Genomic DNA, 14,356 nt, shown 5'->3' on the forward strand with positions numbered 1-14,356 from the left:
TCTTGCCGTTGTGCTCCCGTACAAACACAAAGTTCACCAAAAAATATTTTGAATTTATGCATATATGCACAAAGCCCTGAAGCGATACATACTGGAATGTAAATAGCGGTTATTTTGGGGGATTGAGATTATGGCAATTTACATTTCCCTCTTCCCGCTGGTCTGTATCTTCCACATTTTGTTGAGCGAATGTACGTTATTTGGCAAAAAGAAAATGGATCGGAAATCGGAACAGGGAAGACGACTGCTGGGGCTGGGACGAGGCTCCGGGGATGCGTGGCCCTGGAGAAGACCGTCTTCCCGACGGCCCTGAGGTGTCCGTGGCCTCCCTCCGCCCTGCCCTGCCCTGCCCTGCCCTGCCCGGGCCTCCCACCCCACCTGGGCTCTGACTCACCTCCCGGCACGAGCTTGGCATTTTCCCACTGCCAAGTCTGCTTAAGACGGTCCGGCCCCCGCCCCGCCAGTCGTAAGAGGCTGCCAGCCCCCTTCCGCACGCCCCGTGGGATTACGCGCTGCCCGGCTCGTCACCGTTGAAGATAATGACGACGATGCCGACTCCTCTCGAAAGGCCGGCAACGTGAGTGCCGGCCACCGTGCGCTATCTCATCCGCAACCCCCCAGATGGCATCTGCCCGGTCACCCACATTTGACCCGTGAGCACACGGGGACTGCAGCGGAGGAAGAGGACGGGCAGCGCGCAGACATCATGCCACCGGGGAGCGGGGGCGCACGCTTGGGCACCTGGGTCCCGACCTGCCCGTCCCGCCACCCGGCTTCCGGAGCCTGCCTTCCGCATCCTCCTGATTAAAACCCCAGCCCACCCAGAGGCACAGACCTGCTTGTATGCTCGCGGCTAGTCTGGCACAGAGGCCACCGCCCCGCCACCGCAGGGCCCCCGAGCTTCGAGACCCCACCCCCGGCCCACATGTATACAGCAGCTGACAACAGTTTGACCTCACTTCCTGCCTGGGCCGACGGGGTCCTGCTGCTGAGGTCTCTGCTCGACTGTCCCTCCCCCCACCACCCACGTGGGACAAACCACCCTCCCCACCCCACCTGGACTCTGACCTCACCCGGGTAGGCGGCTCATAACGAACACAACGACTCCGCACAACAAATCTCTACGGTGGTTCTGGCTCTACAGCCACGTTACAGATGGCTGCACAGAGAGGGCAAGGTGCTTGCCCAGGGTCACACAGCCTGGTAGGGCAGGGCTGGGGACATGGGCCAGAATCGACACTTGTAGCCTCCCAAGCGCTGCTGCTTTCCCCCGTGGGGCTCCCTTCCCCGACCCCTCATTGGGCTTCCGTCTCGTCCCAGCTTTGCTCCCTTCATCACGGCGCTGCCCCCGTCCCCCTGGCGAAGCCACGTCCCCGTCCTCTGCAGTTGGGCCACTGTAGCCAGTGGCACTTTCTCCCCCCGGATGGTCCCTTCGTGCTCCGTCACCCCTCCAGCTCTCACTCACATGTCACCCCTCAGAGAGCCCCCCCGCCTGCGGTCACCTCTAGCCCGCTTGTTTGATCTTCCCCCAGGCTTGGGGCTCTGCGGTTACTCTGCACTTATGTGGTGTCTCTCCCTCCGGCCTAGTGTGGAGGCTCTGGGAGGGCACGGCCCTGGTCCGTCTCGTGCTCAGCCGTGTCCCCAACGCCCCACGGGGCCTGGCACGTGCTGGGCGCTCGGGAAATATTTGTGGACAGATGAACGCGACAGGATTAAGCAATCCATGGAGTCATTAGCCCTGTTTCTGGAACTTCCAGGGGAGCCGGCACGTGTCCAGTGCCCGTGCCCCCCGTGTCCCGGAGCCCAGCTCATGGAGCTGTCACTACAGGTCGCCTCTCCCTGGCCTCCAGCTCCTGAGAGCCCTTCGTTGATTTCTCGGGGGGGGGGGGGGGCGGAGGACGGTGTGGGTGTCTGGGCTAACCTGAGTGACACCCCCCCACTCAGCCGTGGGCCGGCCTTCAGTGGTGGCTCCAGGCAGGCGTGGCTGCTGGGCCCAGGCCCCGGCTGGCGGATGCCTCCGGCTCCCTCCGGGCACGGCACTCGGGCCTGCCCGAATCACCGTCACTCTCTCCCTGCGGGTACGCTTCTTCTCATCCATCCCAGACCCTGGTACTTATTTGTGTGACTGCCACGTGACCGTGTCCACGCCGTCTTACTCCGCACTGCCTGGGTCTCCACAAAAGGTCTATGAAGCCGGGACACCAGAGCCAGGAGCCATGCTGGGCCGTGTCACGAACACCTCTGAATGAGGAGGAGGAAGGTGCTGGCGGAGGAACTGACCCAGACTCCAGACCAAAGGTTCTCTCCCGGAGCACGTCTCTCTTCCCTGGGGAGCCGAACGTCTACACGCAAGGCACGGTTCTAGGTACTCTGTATACATCAATCCGCTTGGCCCTGAGAGGCAGGGACTGTTACGACTCTCATTTTACAGAGGAGACAACTGAGGCACAGGAGGCTAAGTGACCTGCCCCGGGTCACACGGCTAGTTAAGTTGCGTGTGACTTCGGCCGCGTGCTGCCCAGTGCCTTGCCCACTTTCCTGCCAGACCCTACGTCCGGGCGCGGAATCGCGGCCTCGCGCCTGGCTTCGGGGCTCCTTCCGCAGGGGTTTGGACGGCCCCACTCCTCTCTCTGCTTCTCGTACCTCCTTCTGTTGGGTCAAGTGGTTCTCCAGATCTTGAACTTTTCTCTTTTCTGCCTCTATCGCTTCCCTTGCTTTCCTTTTCTCGTAGGCCACGCTGCTCTCCAAAACCTGAAAATCAATGACCAGCCTTTTTGGTCGCCTGCACGTTTGGGGTCGGGGCGGGGTGGGGGGCGTGGACACTGCTCATTATGCTAATGGTGATAGTAGCTAAAACTCTGGGTTGGCATCACGTGCCAGGGCCCGTGGCTGGCACTTCACATCCAGCGAACCCTCTCCCGGGTGGAGGAGTCGGTGGTCCCATTTTATAGATGAGAAAACCGAGGAACAGACGGTGAAGGCCCAGGGGTCATGCAGTCTGTGGGTGGTGAGGTCAGGGGTTGAGCCCTGTGCAGAGGAAAAGGGCCCTGCGCGTGCACAGAGGCCCTCGGTGAGGGGCAAGTGAACAGGTCTTTTTTTTTAATTAAAAAAAAAATTTTTTTTTTAAGCTTCTTTATTTTGAGGGAGACAGAGACAGCGCAAGTGGGGAGGGGCAGAGAGAGAAGAGACGGAGAATCCCAAGCAGGCTCCAGGCAGAGCCTGACGTGGGGCTTGAACCCACGAAACCGGGAGATCATGACCTGAGCCGAAACCAAGAGGTCAGACACGTAACTAACGGAGCCACCCAGGCGCCCCCGTCTTATTTTGGAGTCTGAGCTTTCCTCCCTGTGCCAGGCAGTCTCTCTGATAAGGAGAAGCTCATTAATAGTGGATTTCCTATCACTGAAATATAAATCTCTTAAAGAGAATCAGGCCTCAGGATGAGGGCAGTGTCCCACATTCATGAGCCACAACAGACCAATTTCTGGAAGGGGCAGGCGGGGGTGAACCTCACAAGTGACGCTCTAAGAGGACGGAGGGAAGAGAGTGTGGTTAGGCGCTCGTGCTCGCGGAATTTTATTTAGGAAGTTATTTGCTGATAAGCTATTCAGTTAAACGGCCTCATGCAAATCACAAAGATACGGATTAGTGGCGAGGCCCCTGTTTCCAGTCACTGGCAGAAATGGCACCTCAACTTTCAACGGGGTTGAGTCATAAGCATCAGCTTGGCTGCAAGACGTCTGGAACTCGGAACCTGGTTTCCGTTATATAACCAGTGGTCAGGGTCCCAGGTCAGCCTGCGCGGCGTTTTAAGCCGTAACATGGCTGAAATACTATATATTTCGCAGTGAAAAGCCATTTAAGAAATCCCAACGCTCAGCTGTTCCCATAGCACCTAAATGAAGCAGAAAAGCAGTAACATCGTGGATTTTGAACATGTGAGGTGGGATTCCGGTAAGACATTTTCCTGTAATTTGTGAAAGAGACTCGAGGCCACTTCCCAGGGACTTTGAGTCGGTTCCACGGCCTCTGATCTCACAACTACACTCAGGACCGACCTTCCTCTCGGCAGCTCCTTTGAAGGAGAAGAAGACTGTCCCTTGCGTGACTCACACACACGGGCTCTGTCCCCCTCAGCCGCTTTGCCCCCAAGTTCCTGGGCAGGTAATGGGAGTTAACCTCTAGCGGTAACCTCAAAACCCCCATCATGAACTAGCATTCTGTTGTCCTTAAAGATTCATCTGGAAATGTGGCAGCAGGTCTAATAAAAAGAAAAATCAAATACCAGTTTGAGGCTGGTTGAAGTCTGTGTCTGGGACTTTTATCTCAGAATCTGCGTCAAGAAACCCCAGAGAAAAAAAAAACCAAAAAGAAAGAGAGAAACTGCCGAGAGGTTCTGTCAGGAGAGGTGGGCCGACGTTTGCCTGGGCCTGGGGTGAGGCTCCTCCCCGCTGTGAGGCTGACCTCATCGCGCTTCCTTAAATATCTCTCCTGAAGTCCCCTATGACCTCAAAATCTCTAAATTCAAGGGCCTTCTCCAGGCTCTTGAGCTGAGCCGTTGACCTCTTGGTGGCATTTGGCCCCAGTGAACCCTCAGGAGTTTCTGCTCCTTGTCACCGTCCCCGGAGAGATAACTCAGGGCCAGGCCTCAGTGACACTGTTTACCTGGGGCAGCAGAGCACGGCTGTGCAGGAGACCTGGGACATAAACATCTTCCCTCCTTGGAACAGATCAGATTGACCTTATGCCTCCCGCGGCGGGTGGGCGAGGACTTTCCTCTGAGGAGTGAGGGTGGGGAGGGGCTTGATGGGGAAGAAGTGCCTGGACAAGATACACAAGTGGTGATCACGGCGACATTTACTGAGCAGCAATTCTGGGTCCAACACTTCGCTGCACGTGACCGCCAATGCCTCACGGCCACCGTTTAAAAGAAGGGAGGTACTGAGACCTCTGTGGCCAGTAAGTCGTCCAGCCAGGATTCGAACCTGTGTCTCGTCTGGCTGCAAGGCCTCTGTGCTGCTTCACGACTGAAGAGTTGACGAGAGCAGTGCGTGAAAGAGACCTCGCGGTCCAAGGGTGACCCCAAGATAAACCTGTGTCGACAATGTAACGGTGCTTGCCCCAAAGCTGGCGTGGGAACGTCAGTACAGGTATGACGTCTTCAAGGAGGGAGCAGAGTCCTGGCCTGGGCCACCACGGCCAGAGAACTGGGTCCGGTTTGGGAAGAAAACAGCCCATGGGTTGCAAACTCAGACATCTACCGAGGCCAGACAGGTACCGGCACTAAAGTGGGCTGCGTTTACCGCAACAGGGTGTGGTGAGGGCTGTGGGAAATCACTGCTACTTGGCTGAGCTCCCGTCCAGTTCCACCAAGTGGAAATGGGGCCAGGTCGGCTGACTTTTCAGGAGAGGAAGGAAATCTGGATTTTTAAAACTGTTTATTTTTGAGGGAGAGAAAGGGCACGCACACGAGTGGGAGTGGGGCGCAGAGGGAGGGAGAGAGAGAATCCCAAGCAGGCTCTGCACTGTCAGCGCAGAGCCTGAGGCGGGGCTCGATCTCATGAACCACGAGATCATGCCCTGAGCTGAGATCAAGAGTTCGACGCATAACCCACTGAGCCACCCGGGTGCCTGGAAATCGGGATTTTTAAGTATATTTTATGAGTTCAAAATAAAACACTCTGGGGCCAAACGTTAACATGTCCACACGCCCTTTCCAGCCAGTGAGCAGCCAATCTGTGACTTCTGGACAACAGGACAGGTCAGGGGAGGGGACCAAGGCCAGGCTCCAACCCTGGGATGCACATAAGGAGACACAAGGGCCTTCGGGTCTGGAGAGGAGCAGGTGCCTCTATTTCCAAGCAGCTGAAAGGTTACTATGTGGACGAGGAGGGGGACAGGTCTTACAGGAGCCAGTGATGCTCTTCTGGGAGAATGAGTTTGAGGCACTTAACCAAAAGGAAGAATTTTCTGCCAGCCGAAGGCATCACCACTGGGACGGACTGCCTGGCCTGTCGAAAATTCCTTAATGGTGGAGCTGAAGGCTGGATGATTTTAGGATGTCGTTGGAGGACTGACACAGCCCTGAAGTCCCGGGACTCTGTACCTTCTCCACATCTATGCTTTGGGACATAATCTCTAGGCCGAAGATGTTCAGGTCACCAGCCCCAACTTGTCTCCCAAGTCCTCTCTGTGACTGTATTTTGTGCTGTTTACAATTTTTCTGACTGGCTGTCAAGGTTACAACTCCAGAGCTCTCTCCCTGAGCTCCCAAGCGTCCCGGGGTAGCAGAGCCCTCCCAAGGACTGATCGCTGTAGGAAAGCTCTGTCACGCTCTACCCCCATCACCTGTGGCTTGGAACTCACTGCCACGTGGCCCTCAAGCCAGGTTTGGGCTTGAGCTCGCTTCCCCACGCCACCCCCGCCCACTGCATACCTCTTTCTGGCAGGTTAAGCGACTCTCCAGCTCTTGGACTCTTTTCTGTTCATCTTCTAATGCTTCCTTCCCTCTGTTTTTCTCTTGAGCAATGCTTTCCTCCCAAACCTGAAATCCAGTGGCCATTGTTTGATAGACACAGTTACCATGGCAGGAATCTGGACTCTGTGCCAGGAACTGCAAGGGTAGCTTTTTGCTGCTCACCACAATCCCACGGGGGAGACGGGGCAGCTAGGAGCAAGGGACCCAGAGCAGGCAGGCTCAGATCAGAGCCCGAGGTCGGTCCTTCCTGGGGGCAGGATCTTGACGGGGCTCAGGCGGACTGTCTCCCCCAGCTGCTTACCTTCTTCTGGCGGGTTAGGCGATTCTCCAGCTCTTGGACTCTCTTCTGTTCTTCTTCTAATGCTTCTTTTGCTCTGTTTTTCTCTTGAGCGATGCTTTCCTCCAAATCCTGAAAGTCAATGACTGTTGTTTTAACAGACACAGTTACCATGGCAGGAATCTGGACTCTGTGCCAGCCACTGCCCGGGTTCGTTCTTTATTGCTACAATGACCCCACGGGGGGGAGACTGTGGGCAGCTAGGAGCAAGGGTCACCGTTCATTAATAAGGGTTGGTCGAGGGTCGGCCGGTTAGTTCTTCTGTGATCTTCACTTTGCAGAAGGGGAAACAGAGAGATTGAGGAATCTGCCAAATTTACTAGTAAATCACAGGAACAGGGATTCGAACCCGGATCCACTTGACTCGAGAGCCTGTGTTTCAAACCTGGGGTTGGCAAACTAGGGCCCACTAGCCAAATCTGGCCTGCTGTCTGTGCTTTGTGAATAAAGTTTTATTGGCATACCTCCTTGCTCCCTGTTTGTAGATTGCCTAGGACTTCTCCCGCACTATAACGGCAGACCTAAGCAGTCACGATAGAACAGTGTGACCTGCAAAACTGAAAATATATACTATCTGGCTCTTCCTGCAAAAAGTTCGCTGACCCCAATCTAAACCATTTGTGTGAGCAAATGGTTGTACATTGTTACATGTTGTTACCTACGTGTTGTTAACCGTTCGTGATAAAAAAGTATTAGCTCGATGAAAGAACCTAGAATTTCTTACTAGTGAAAGAGTATCCTCAACAAGTCAGGATGTGTGAGAAGGAGTTCAACTAATGAATTCTGACACACGTATTTCGAGAAAGGGTGGGGGTGATGGGGTCGTATGGTGTGGGGAAGGTTCACTTAAAATTGGGACCCCTGGAGTTAAGTCTGCAACAGGACTTTCAGATGAGTCCCTTGGGTCAGGGAGATCGACTAAGTGTCTGGGGAATGATGACCCTCAGCAGGATAGTAATGACCATGAGCAAGGGTGCTGTCTGGGCAGGCACCTGACCGTGTGCTCTGCTCCTCGTGGGCTGGTGTGTGCCGAGGTTTGTTCTGTTTAAAGGGGGTTTGAAGCCAGCCCTTGAAACCCTGTCTGCATCAGGACTGAGGTTATAAATGCGCGTCGGGGAGGCTGGTACCCAAGTTGGTGTTGATCATGGTAGGGCGGAAATACCGTATACCCACAGTGGAAAAAGTCAACCCCAAATTAAAAGTGAAATAAGACATTTGGAAAGGGAGAGGGTAATCAGGGAGGAGCGAGGAAGCAGGGGGAGAGCTCTGTGAGGCTTTTGCAGAGTTCCAGCTCTTTCTGGTTTTATTTTCCTCTCTCTCGAATGACACACTGGCTTTTCCTACGTCTAATTGACCCTCGAAATGGACTCATCTGGATTTAAGGCTATTAATACTGCCTTACGTATAATTTTGGTCAGATGGTTCTTCCCTTTTTAGTCTTTCTAGTCCTTTTTTTTTTTTTTTTCGTAAAAGGCAGAAAGGCAGAGAAAGGGGCAAACAAAAAAAGAGGTAGAAGGAGGAGAGAGATTTCTCGAAATAACCGGGCATGAATCAGAGGCTTAACGAGGCAGAGAGGTCTGCAGAGCTGACGTGTGACAGAGAGGGATGGTCCGAGCTGGAAGTCAGAACTGGCAGGTGCAATCTGCCTCGGGGCGGGGGAGGGTGGGGGGAGGGAAGAGCTGGGGTCCAGCAGATCTGGGGCGGCCGTCTCGAGGTGGGTGGGAGCAGGCAGGGGCAGCCTGTAGTGGTTATCACCCATGGCTGCATTCTGGAACCACCCAGGAGCACTTTGAAATCCGAGTGCATGAGCCACACCCTCGCCTCAATTAGATCAGAGCCTGGGGATGGGGGTGGGGGAGAGGTGCAAAGCGCTGGCACTCTTTAATCTAACTGACAAAAGCACGGCCAAAGTCAAGAGCCACTGATCTAGGATGATGGCAGTGAAGTAAATTCACGGCCGTCCCCGAACATCAAAAAGAGCTGAATATAGGCCAAAGATGAGAATCGACTCATTAAATGCAGCTTCCTGGACTTCTCCAGAGATTCTGATTTAGTGGGTCTGGGCTGGGGCCCGAGAATCTGTATTTTTAACACGTGTCCAGTTGGTTCTTATCGGGCAACTCTGGGAAAACCTTCCTCTAAGACTTTGCTGCTGAAAAGGTAGTCTAAAGACCTGTGCTCTCAGCACCAGCTGGGAGCCTGTTAGAAGTGCAGAATGCCAGTTTCTGCCCCAGACCTGCCGAGTCAGAATCTGCGTTTTAAAGCCTCCCCAGGTGCTTCGTGGGCACCTTTAAGTTTGAGAGGTGCTGCTGTAAAGTATCTCCTAGCTGGCTTGGGTTTTAGAAAAGTAAGTAGCCATTTTGTCCATTTGTTTCCTATGATATGTACATGAGAGCGGAAGACGGAAATAATATGAAGTCGGTCCACACGCCCTTAGAGAAGCGGTCCGTCACTTACAAACCAGGACCTGTAACAGTGACCTGAACTTGTTAAATCAACTGCGATATCTAAGCAAATAAGCTACCGTTTCCAGGAATTTCAGTAACCTCGATGTTTCAAGCCAATTTCGCTGTGAGTTTTAGAACTCAAGCTTCATGTTAATTCCTCCAACATTACTCACTCATTTAATTAATTGAGTTCCATAGCACTGAACAAGGAGTTGTTGAGATTTCGCCCTCTAAGAACATGTCCTCGGAAGAGGCCACTCCGTCACTTTCCAGGAGTAGAGACAATGACAGGGACCGCCTTACCTCCTTCTCTTCCAACAGCTGCTTGATTCTGTCTCTCAGCTTCTCCTCTTGCTGGAGCCTATCCTCATTCAGCTTCTCCTTCTCTGCCAGATGCTCCTGCAGCTTCTCTTGCATGAGAGACTGCTGAGCTTCCTGAGAGCTGTGGATCTTGATCTGAAACGAGAGGAAAGGAAACTGAAGCTGATGGGGGGCGGGGAGGGGGGGAGGGAGACAAGACTAATTAAAGGAGTCATTTCAACTTGTTTTCTTTTTAGAAGTTCTTTACCGCTGGGGAACAGGACAAAGGTTTACACAAAACTTTCTTAATGCTTAGCCTAGTTGCCAGTAGTGAGGCAGTTGAGTACAGTGGTTAAGAACTCAGACTCTGGATCTGGATAGAATCTCAGCTCTGGTTCCTTCTAGGTGCTTCTCCATTTAGAAAATGAGGTTAGTAATAATATCTACCTCTTACAGTAAAGACTAAGTGAGATCGTGGGGTGCCTGGGTGGCTCAGTCAGTTAAGTGTCCGACTTTGGCTCAGGTCATGATCTCACAGTTTGTGAGTTCGGGCCCCGTGTCTGGCTCTGTGCTGACAGCTCGGAGCCTGGAGCCTGCTTCCGATTCTGTGTCTCCCTCTCTCTCTCACTGTCTCTGTCTCTGTCTCTCAAAAATAAATAAACATCTAAAAAATTAAAAAAGAAAGATTAAGGGAGATTGTGATGGAAAGCTTTTCACACAGTGCTTAGCACATAGTAGGTGCTTAGTAAATGGCAGCTAGAATTATTAGTTATTATTAGCTGAGTGGAAGAGAAAAAGCAGTTAGTTAGGGTCAGAAGGCCTGAAGTTTTGTCTTGATTCTTCCATCAGCTAGCTGTATGACACTGAAATAGTCACCTAGCCTCTGAGGCTTCATGTCCAGACCTGTGAAATGAAGAGAATGGACTAGATCATGGACTGACAAAGTACTATCTACAGGCCAGATCTGGTCCCCTCCCAACGTTTATAAATAAAGTTTTATGGGAACAGAGCCATGCCCATCGTGCTCATTCATTTACATACTGTCTGTCTATGGCTGCCTTTACAGCAGCAGAGTTAAGTAGGTGTGACAGAGACTTTATGGCCTAAACTATTTACCACCTGGCCCTTTGCTTCAGATGAAGTTTGTTGACCCCTGGACTAGATGGTCTGTGGGGTTGATTGCAATGGTTGTCCCAATACCTTCCCTTCCCTCTATCCATATGTCTTTGGCTATGTACCTTTTTAAATTTATTTTTTAAATATTTATGTTTGAGAGAGAGAGACAGACAGACAAAGGGCAAGTGGGGGAGGGCAGAGAGAGAGGGAGACACAGAATCTGAAGCAGGCTCCAGGCTCTGAGCTGTCTGCCCAGAGCCCGGTGGGGGCTCGAACTCACGAATCATGAAATCGTGACCTGACCCGAAGTCAGATGCTTACCCGACGGAGCCAGCCAGGCGCCCCTCTGGCCATGTGCCTTGCAGTGTCCACCCATATCCTGCCCTGACACTGAATTCAGCCATGTGACCTGCTCTGGCCAACGGGATGTTAGCAGACATATCCCGGCAGAGAACTGAAAAGCATTCTACGATCGGGCTGCTTTCTCTTGTACTTCTGCATCGCCATGGGAACGTTCCCAGGCTAGCCTGATGGAGGATGACAGACACATGGAGGAGAGTAGAGCTGTTCCAGCTGAGGCCAGCCTCAAGGGCCAGCCAACACCCAGATACTTGGGCAAGCCCGTCCAAGACTGGTGCACCCACCTAGCGGCTGACCCTAGACACGTGAGCCACGAACAGTAATTGTGGAATGCCACTGAAGTTTTGCGGGTGTTCATTACACAGCATTGTATGTCAGTAGCTACGAGAGTGGTCCGATCCCTAACCATCAACTGCCTCTCAAATGTTCACATTACGCAATTGTTGCTAATTCGTCTCCCTGTACTGTTGCTAGTTGTGTTGTTCCACTGCATTCAATAAGCACAATTTTCAACATGTGGTGGTATTTATCTCTTAATTAAAAAAATTTTTTTAATTAATTTCGAAAGAGAGAGAGAGAATGAGTGAACGAATCCCAAGCGGGTTCCATCCCACCAACCGTGAGATCGTGACCTGAGCTGCAATCAAGAGTTGGATGCTTGGGGCGCCTGGGTGGCTCAGTCGGTTGGGCGACCGACTTCGGCTCAGGTCACGATCTCGCAGTCTGTGAGATCGAGCCCCGCGTCGGGCTCTGTGCTGACGGCTCGGAGCCTGGGGCCTACTTCAGATTCTGTGTTTCCCCCTCTGTCTACCCCTCCCCTGCTCACGCCCTGTGTCTGTCTCTCAATAATAAATGAACGTTAAAAAACTTAAAAAAAAAAAAAAAGACTTGGATGCTTAACCAACTGAGCCACCCGGGTGCCCCAAGATGTGACGGCATTTAAATCCTTCTGATAATTCTGACAGACGGAAACACGCATCCTGTCCTTGCCCTTGCCCTCCTGGGAGATCTTAGCCACCCTGTCTGAATCTTTTTGTGTCAAACGGAGATACCATGTCACCTCTTGGGGAAGGTGGACTGACTGGTTAACAGAGAAAAAACAGTGCACAGTGCTACATAGATGCCAAGGAGGAGCTGAAATGAACTTTCAAAGTTAAACTATTACCTGAAGTTCCTGGCTTTGGTTTGTAATTTTCTTGTAATGTATCAGAAGATATTCCAGATACAGAGACAATCCTTGAAAAAAGAAGCAAAGAGAAGTATGAATTCATTTCGCCTCCTCTGCTTTCCGAATAACGTAGTAACAGAGCTTGCGCACAGGTGGATGAGGGCAACGGTGTCCTCCCACCAGGAAGACCGGAGTCTCTGTCCGATGTGTGGTTTAAAAATGGTTGCCCAGTCTTGGCTGGGCTCAAATCGAGTTTCTTGTTGAAGGTGGAAAGTAAAACCCATCCGCAGAGCACCTACTGACTGTGTCCACTGGGTGCAAAGCCCCGGGCCGACGGTGGGGGATGCTACGACGCCATTCGTCAAGGTTCAGTCCGAGAGACGGGGTCTGACTGCCTGATAGGAAACATGCAGCGGCTCCAGCTGGCATCTAAGTGACTACTGACAGAGCGGGGGAGTGTGAGAGCCTCAGAGGAGGGGAGATCATTCACCCAGAGTGACCACAGGAGGCTACCGGGCCAAGGAGCCACCGGGTGTGGGCACTGCTGGGTAGGCAGCATTCAGAGTTGGCGGGGAGGGCATTTCTGAATGGACGACGTGGAAATGGCAGGCTACGTGCTGACGGCCCTCAAAGATAACCGGGTCCCGATCTCTGGGAGCCTGTGAATGCTTCCTTACGGGGCATGAGGAACTTGGCAGGTGTCATCAAGTTAAGGATCTTGAGATGGGGGGGGGGTGGATTATCCTGGACTACTGGGTGGACCCAATATAATCACACGGGAAGAGCAGACAGACGACGGGCGATGGGACAGGAGCAGAGACCGGAAGATGCTTCACTGCTGGCTCTGAAGATGGAGGAAAGGCAAAGAAATGGGTCCTTTCCTAGAGCCTTCGGAAGGACCCGGTCCCTCTGACACCCTGACTCGAGCCCAGGGAAGCCGATTTCAGGCTTTAGGCTTCGGGCTGCGCGAGAACACACACGTGCCGTGTTGAGGTGCTGCGTTGGTGGTATCTGTTACAGCAGCCATAGGAAACTAATGTGGGGGTGAAGGCAGGTGGGGGGTCGGGGAAGGGAGTGCACAGCCCTCGAGGGCGCTGAGCTTAACTGGGCTGCTCGGACGCCGCCAGCAGGGAAGCAGAAGGTGGAGCTGGGGGGAAGGCTGGGGTCGAGTGGTGGCCGGTCCGGAACAGTAGCCACAATGTGTGAACTGGCTCAAAACGTCACTGACGTGTACAGAGTAGGTCCCGTGTGCCCGGCCCTCTGCCAAGCAATCAGTGCATCACCGCACTGTGTCACCGGATAGTCACCCCGTGTGGCAGGGGAGGCAGCCGGGCCCCGAGACGTGCGGCTGCCGAGTGCCACAAGGCTGGCCAACAGCTGAGCCGGGCCTCGGGCTCGAGTCAGTGGGACCCTAGCATCCGTGTCACTGCTGCTTCAGTTGCCGATGGAGCAGCGAACTAACTGCCTTGACGGGGAGTGTTTTCTTGTTTTGCTCCTTTTGTCTTTTCAGAAAAATAGCTGAGGCGAATGAGAGGCGGAGGAACTAGCAGGTTTCCTGATGGCAGCACCGTGGCTAGGCTGGGCTAGACAAATTCTCTGCTGTGGGGGCTGTTCTGGGCACTGCAGGACGCCAGGAGCGCCACCCCCCGTCCTGGGCGTGACAACCGAAATGTCTCCGGACATTGCCGGATGTCTCCTGGCGGCTGAATCCCTTCCTGAGAGTTAGAGGCTGGGAGCCCATGGACGTCCAGGTCTTTAGGGCCGATGTTCTAAACTAGGGTGGGAGACGGGAGAAATGGGGATAAGAAAAAGAGAGAGAGAGAGAAAAATCTCCTCTTAGGGGTAGAATGGTGGCCCCATTGTCAGACAGAGAAGACAGGTGAGGGTGGTGTAAGGGCTGGTGAGGAGGCAGGAGCTACAAGCTCGGTGTCAGACGTGTTGAATTTGAGGTACCAGAAGGCCTCTACGGAGAGGTGGTTGGACGAAAGCAGGACCACCCCGGCCCAGTCCATCCAAGGTCTTCATGGGATCAGGAGACAGCACCCTTCCTCCTGGTGGCCACGGCCCCTGCCAGGGGTCCCAGCTGCTGCCTTATGTGGTGCCTAACCCGTACTTCCATTCTTGGTGGCACGGCACGTAGAGATGTGCAT

At 53.4% G+C, this 14,356-nt stretch overlaps 1 protein-coding gene across 9 annotated transcripts in view; it reads right to left on the minus strand.

Annotated features, from left to right (window-relative positions):
• The window catches only part of FHAD1 (forkhead associated phosphopeptide binding domain 1), a 123,343-nt gene that overhangs the window by 36,129 nt on the left and 72,858 nt on the right, over positions 1-14,356 (minus strand). For 6 of the 9 annotated variants that reach the window (XR_007155058.1, XM_047872729.1, XM_047872735.1 and 3 more), the window contains 5 exons: positions 12,204-12,274; positions 9,566-9,718; positions 6,780-6,887; positions 6,437-6,544; positions 2,644-2,751 (listed from right to left, as the gene is read on the minus strand). Coding sequence is in view for 8 of the 9 variants with exons in the window: in XM_047872729.1 (XP_047728685.1) it covers positions 2,644-2,751; positions 6,437-6,544; positions 6,780-6,887; positions 9,566-9,718; positions 12,204-12,274 (548 nt within the window). In the remaining variant the exon portion in view is untranslated. The remainder of the gene's footprint in view (positions 1-2,643; positions 2,752-6,436; positions 6,545-6,779; positions 6,888-9,565; positions 9,719-12,203; positions 12,275-14,356) is intronic. The other 3 variants (XM_047872733.1, XM_047872732.1, XM_047872734.1) reach the window with 3 other exon arrangements.

This window comes from Prionailurus viverrinus, chromosome C1 (genome assembly GCF_022837055.1).
Source record: "Prionailurus viverrinus isolate Anna chromosome C1, UM_Priviv_1.0, whole genome shotgun sequence".
NCBI lineage: Eukaryota > Metazoa > Chordata > Mammalia > Carnivora > Felidae > Prionailurus > Prionailurus viverrinus.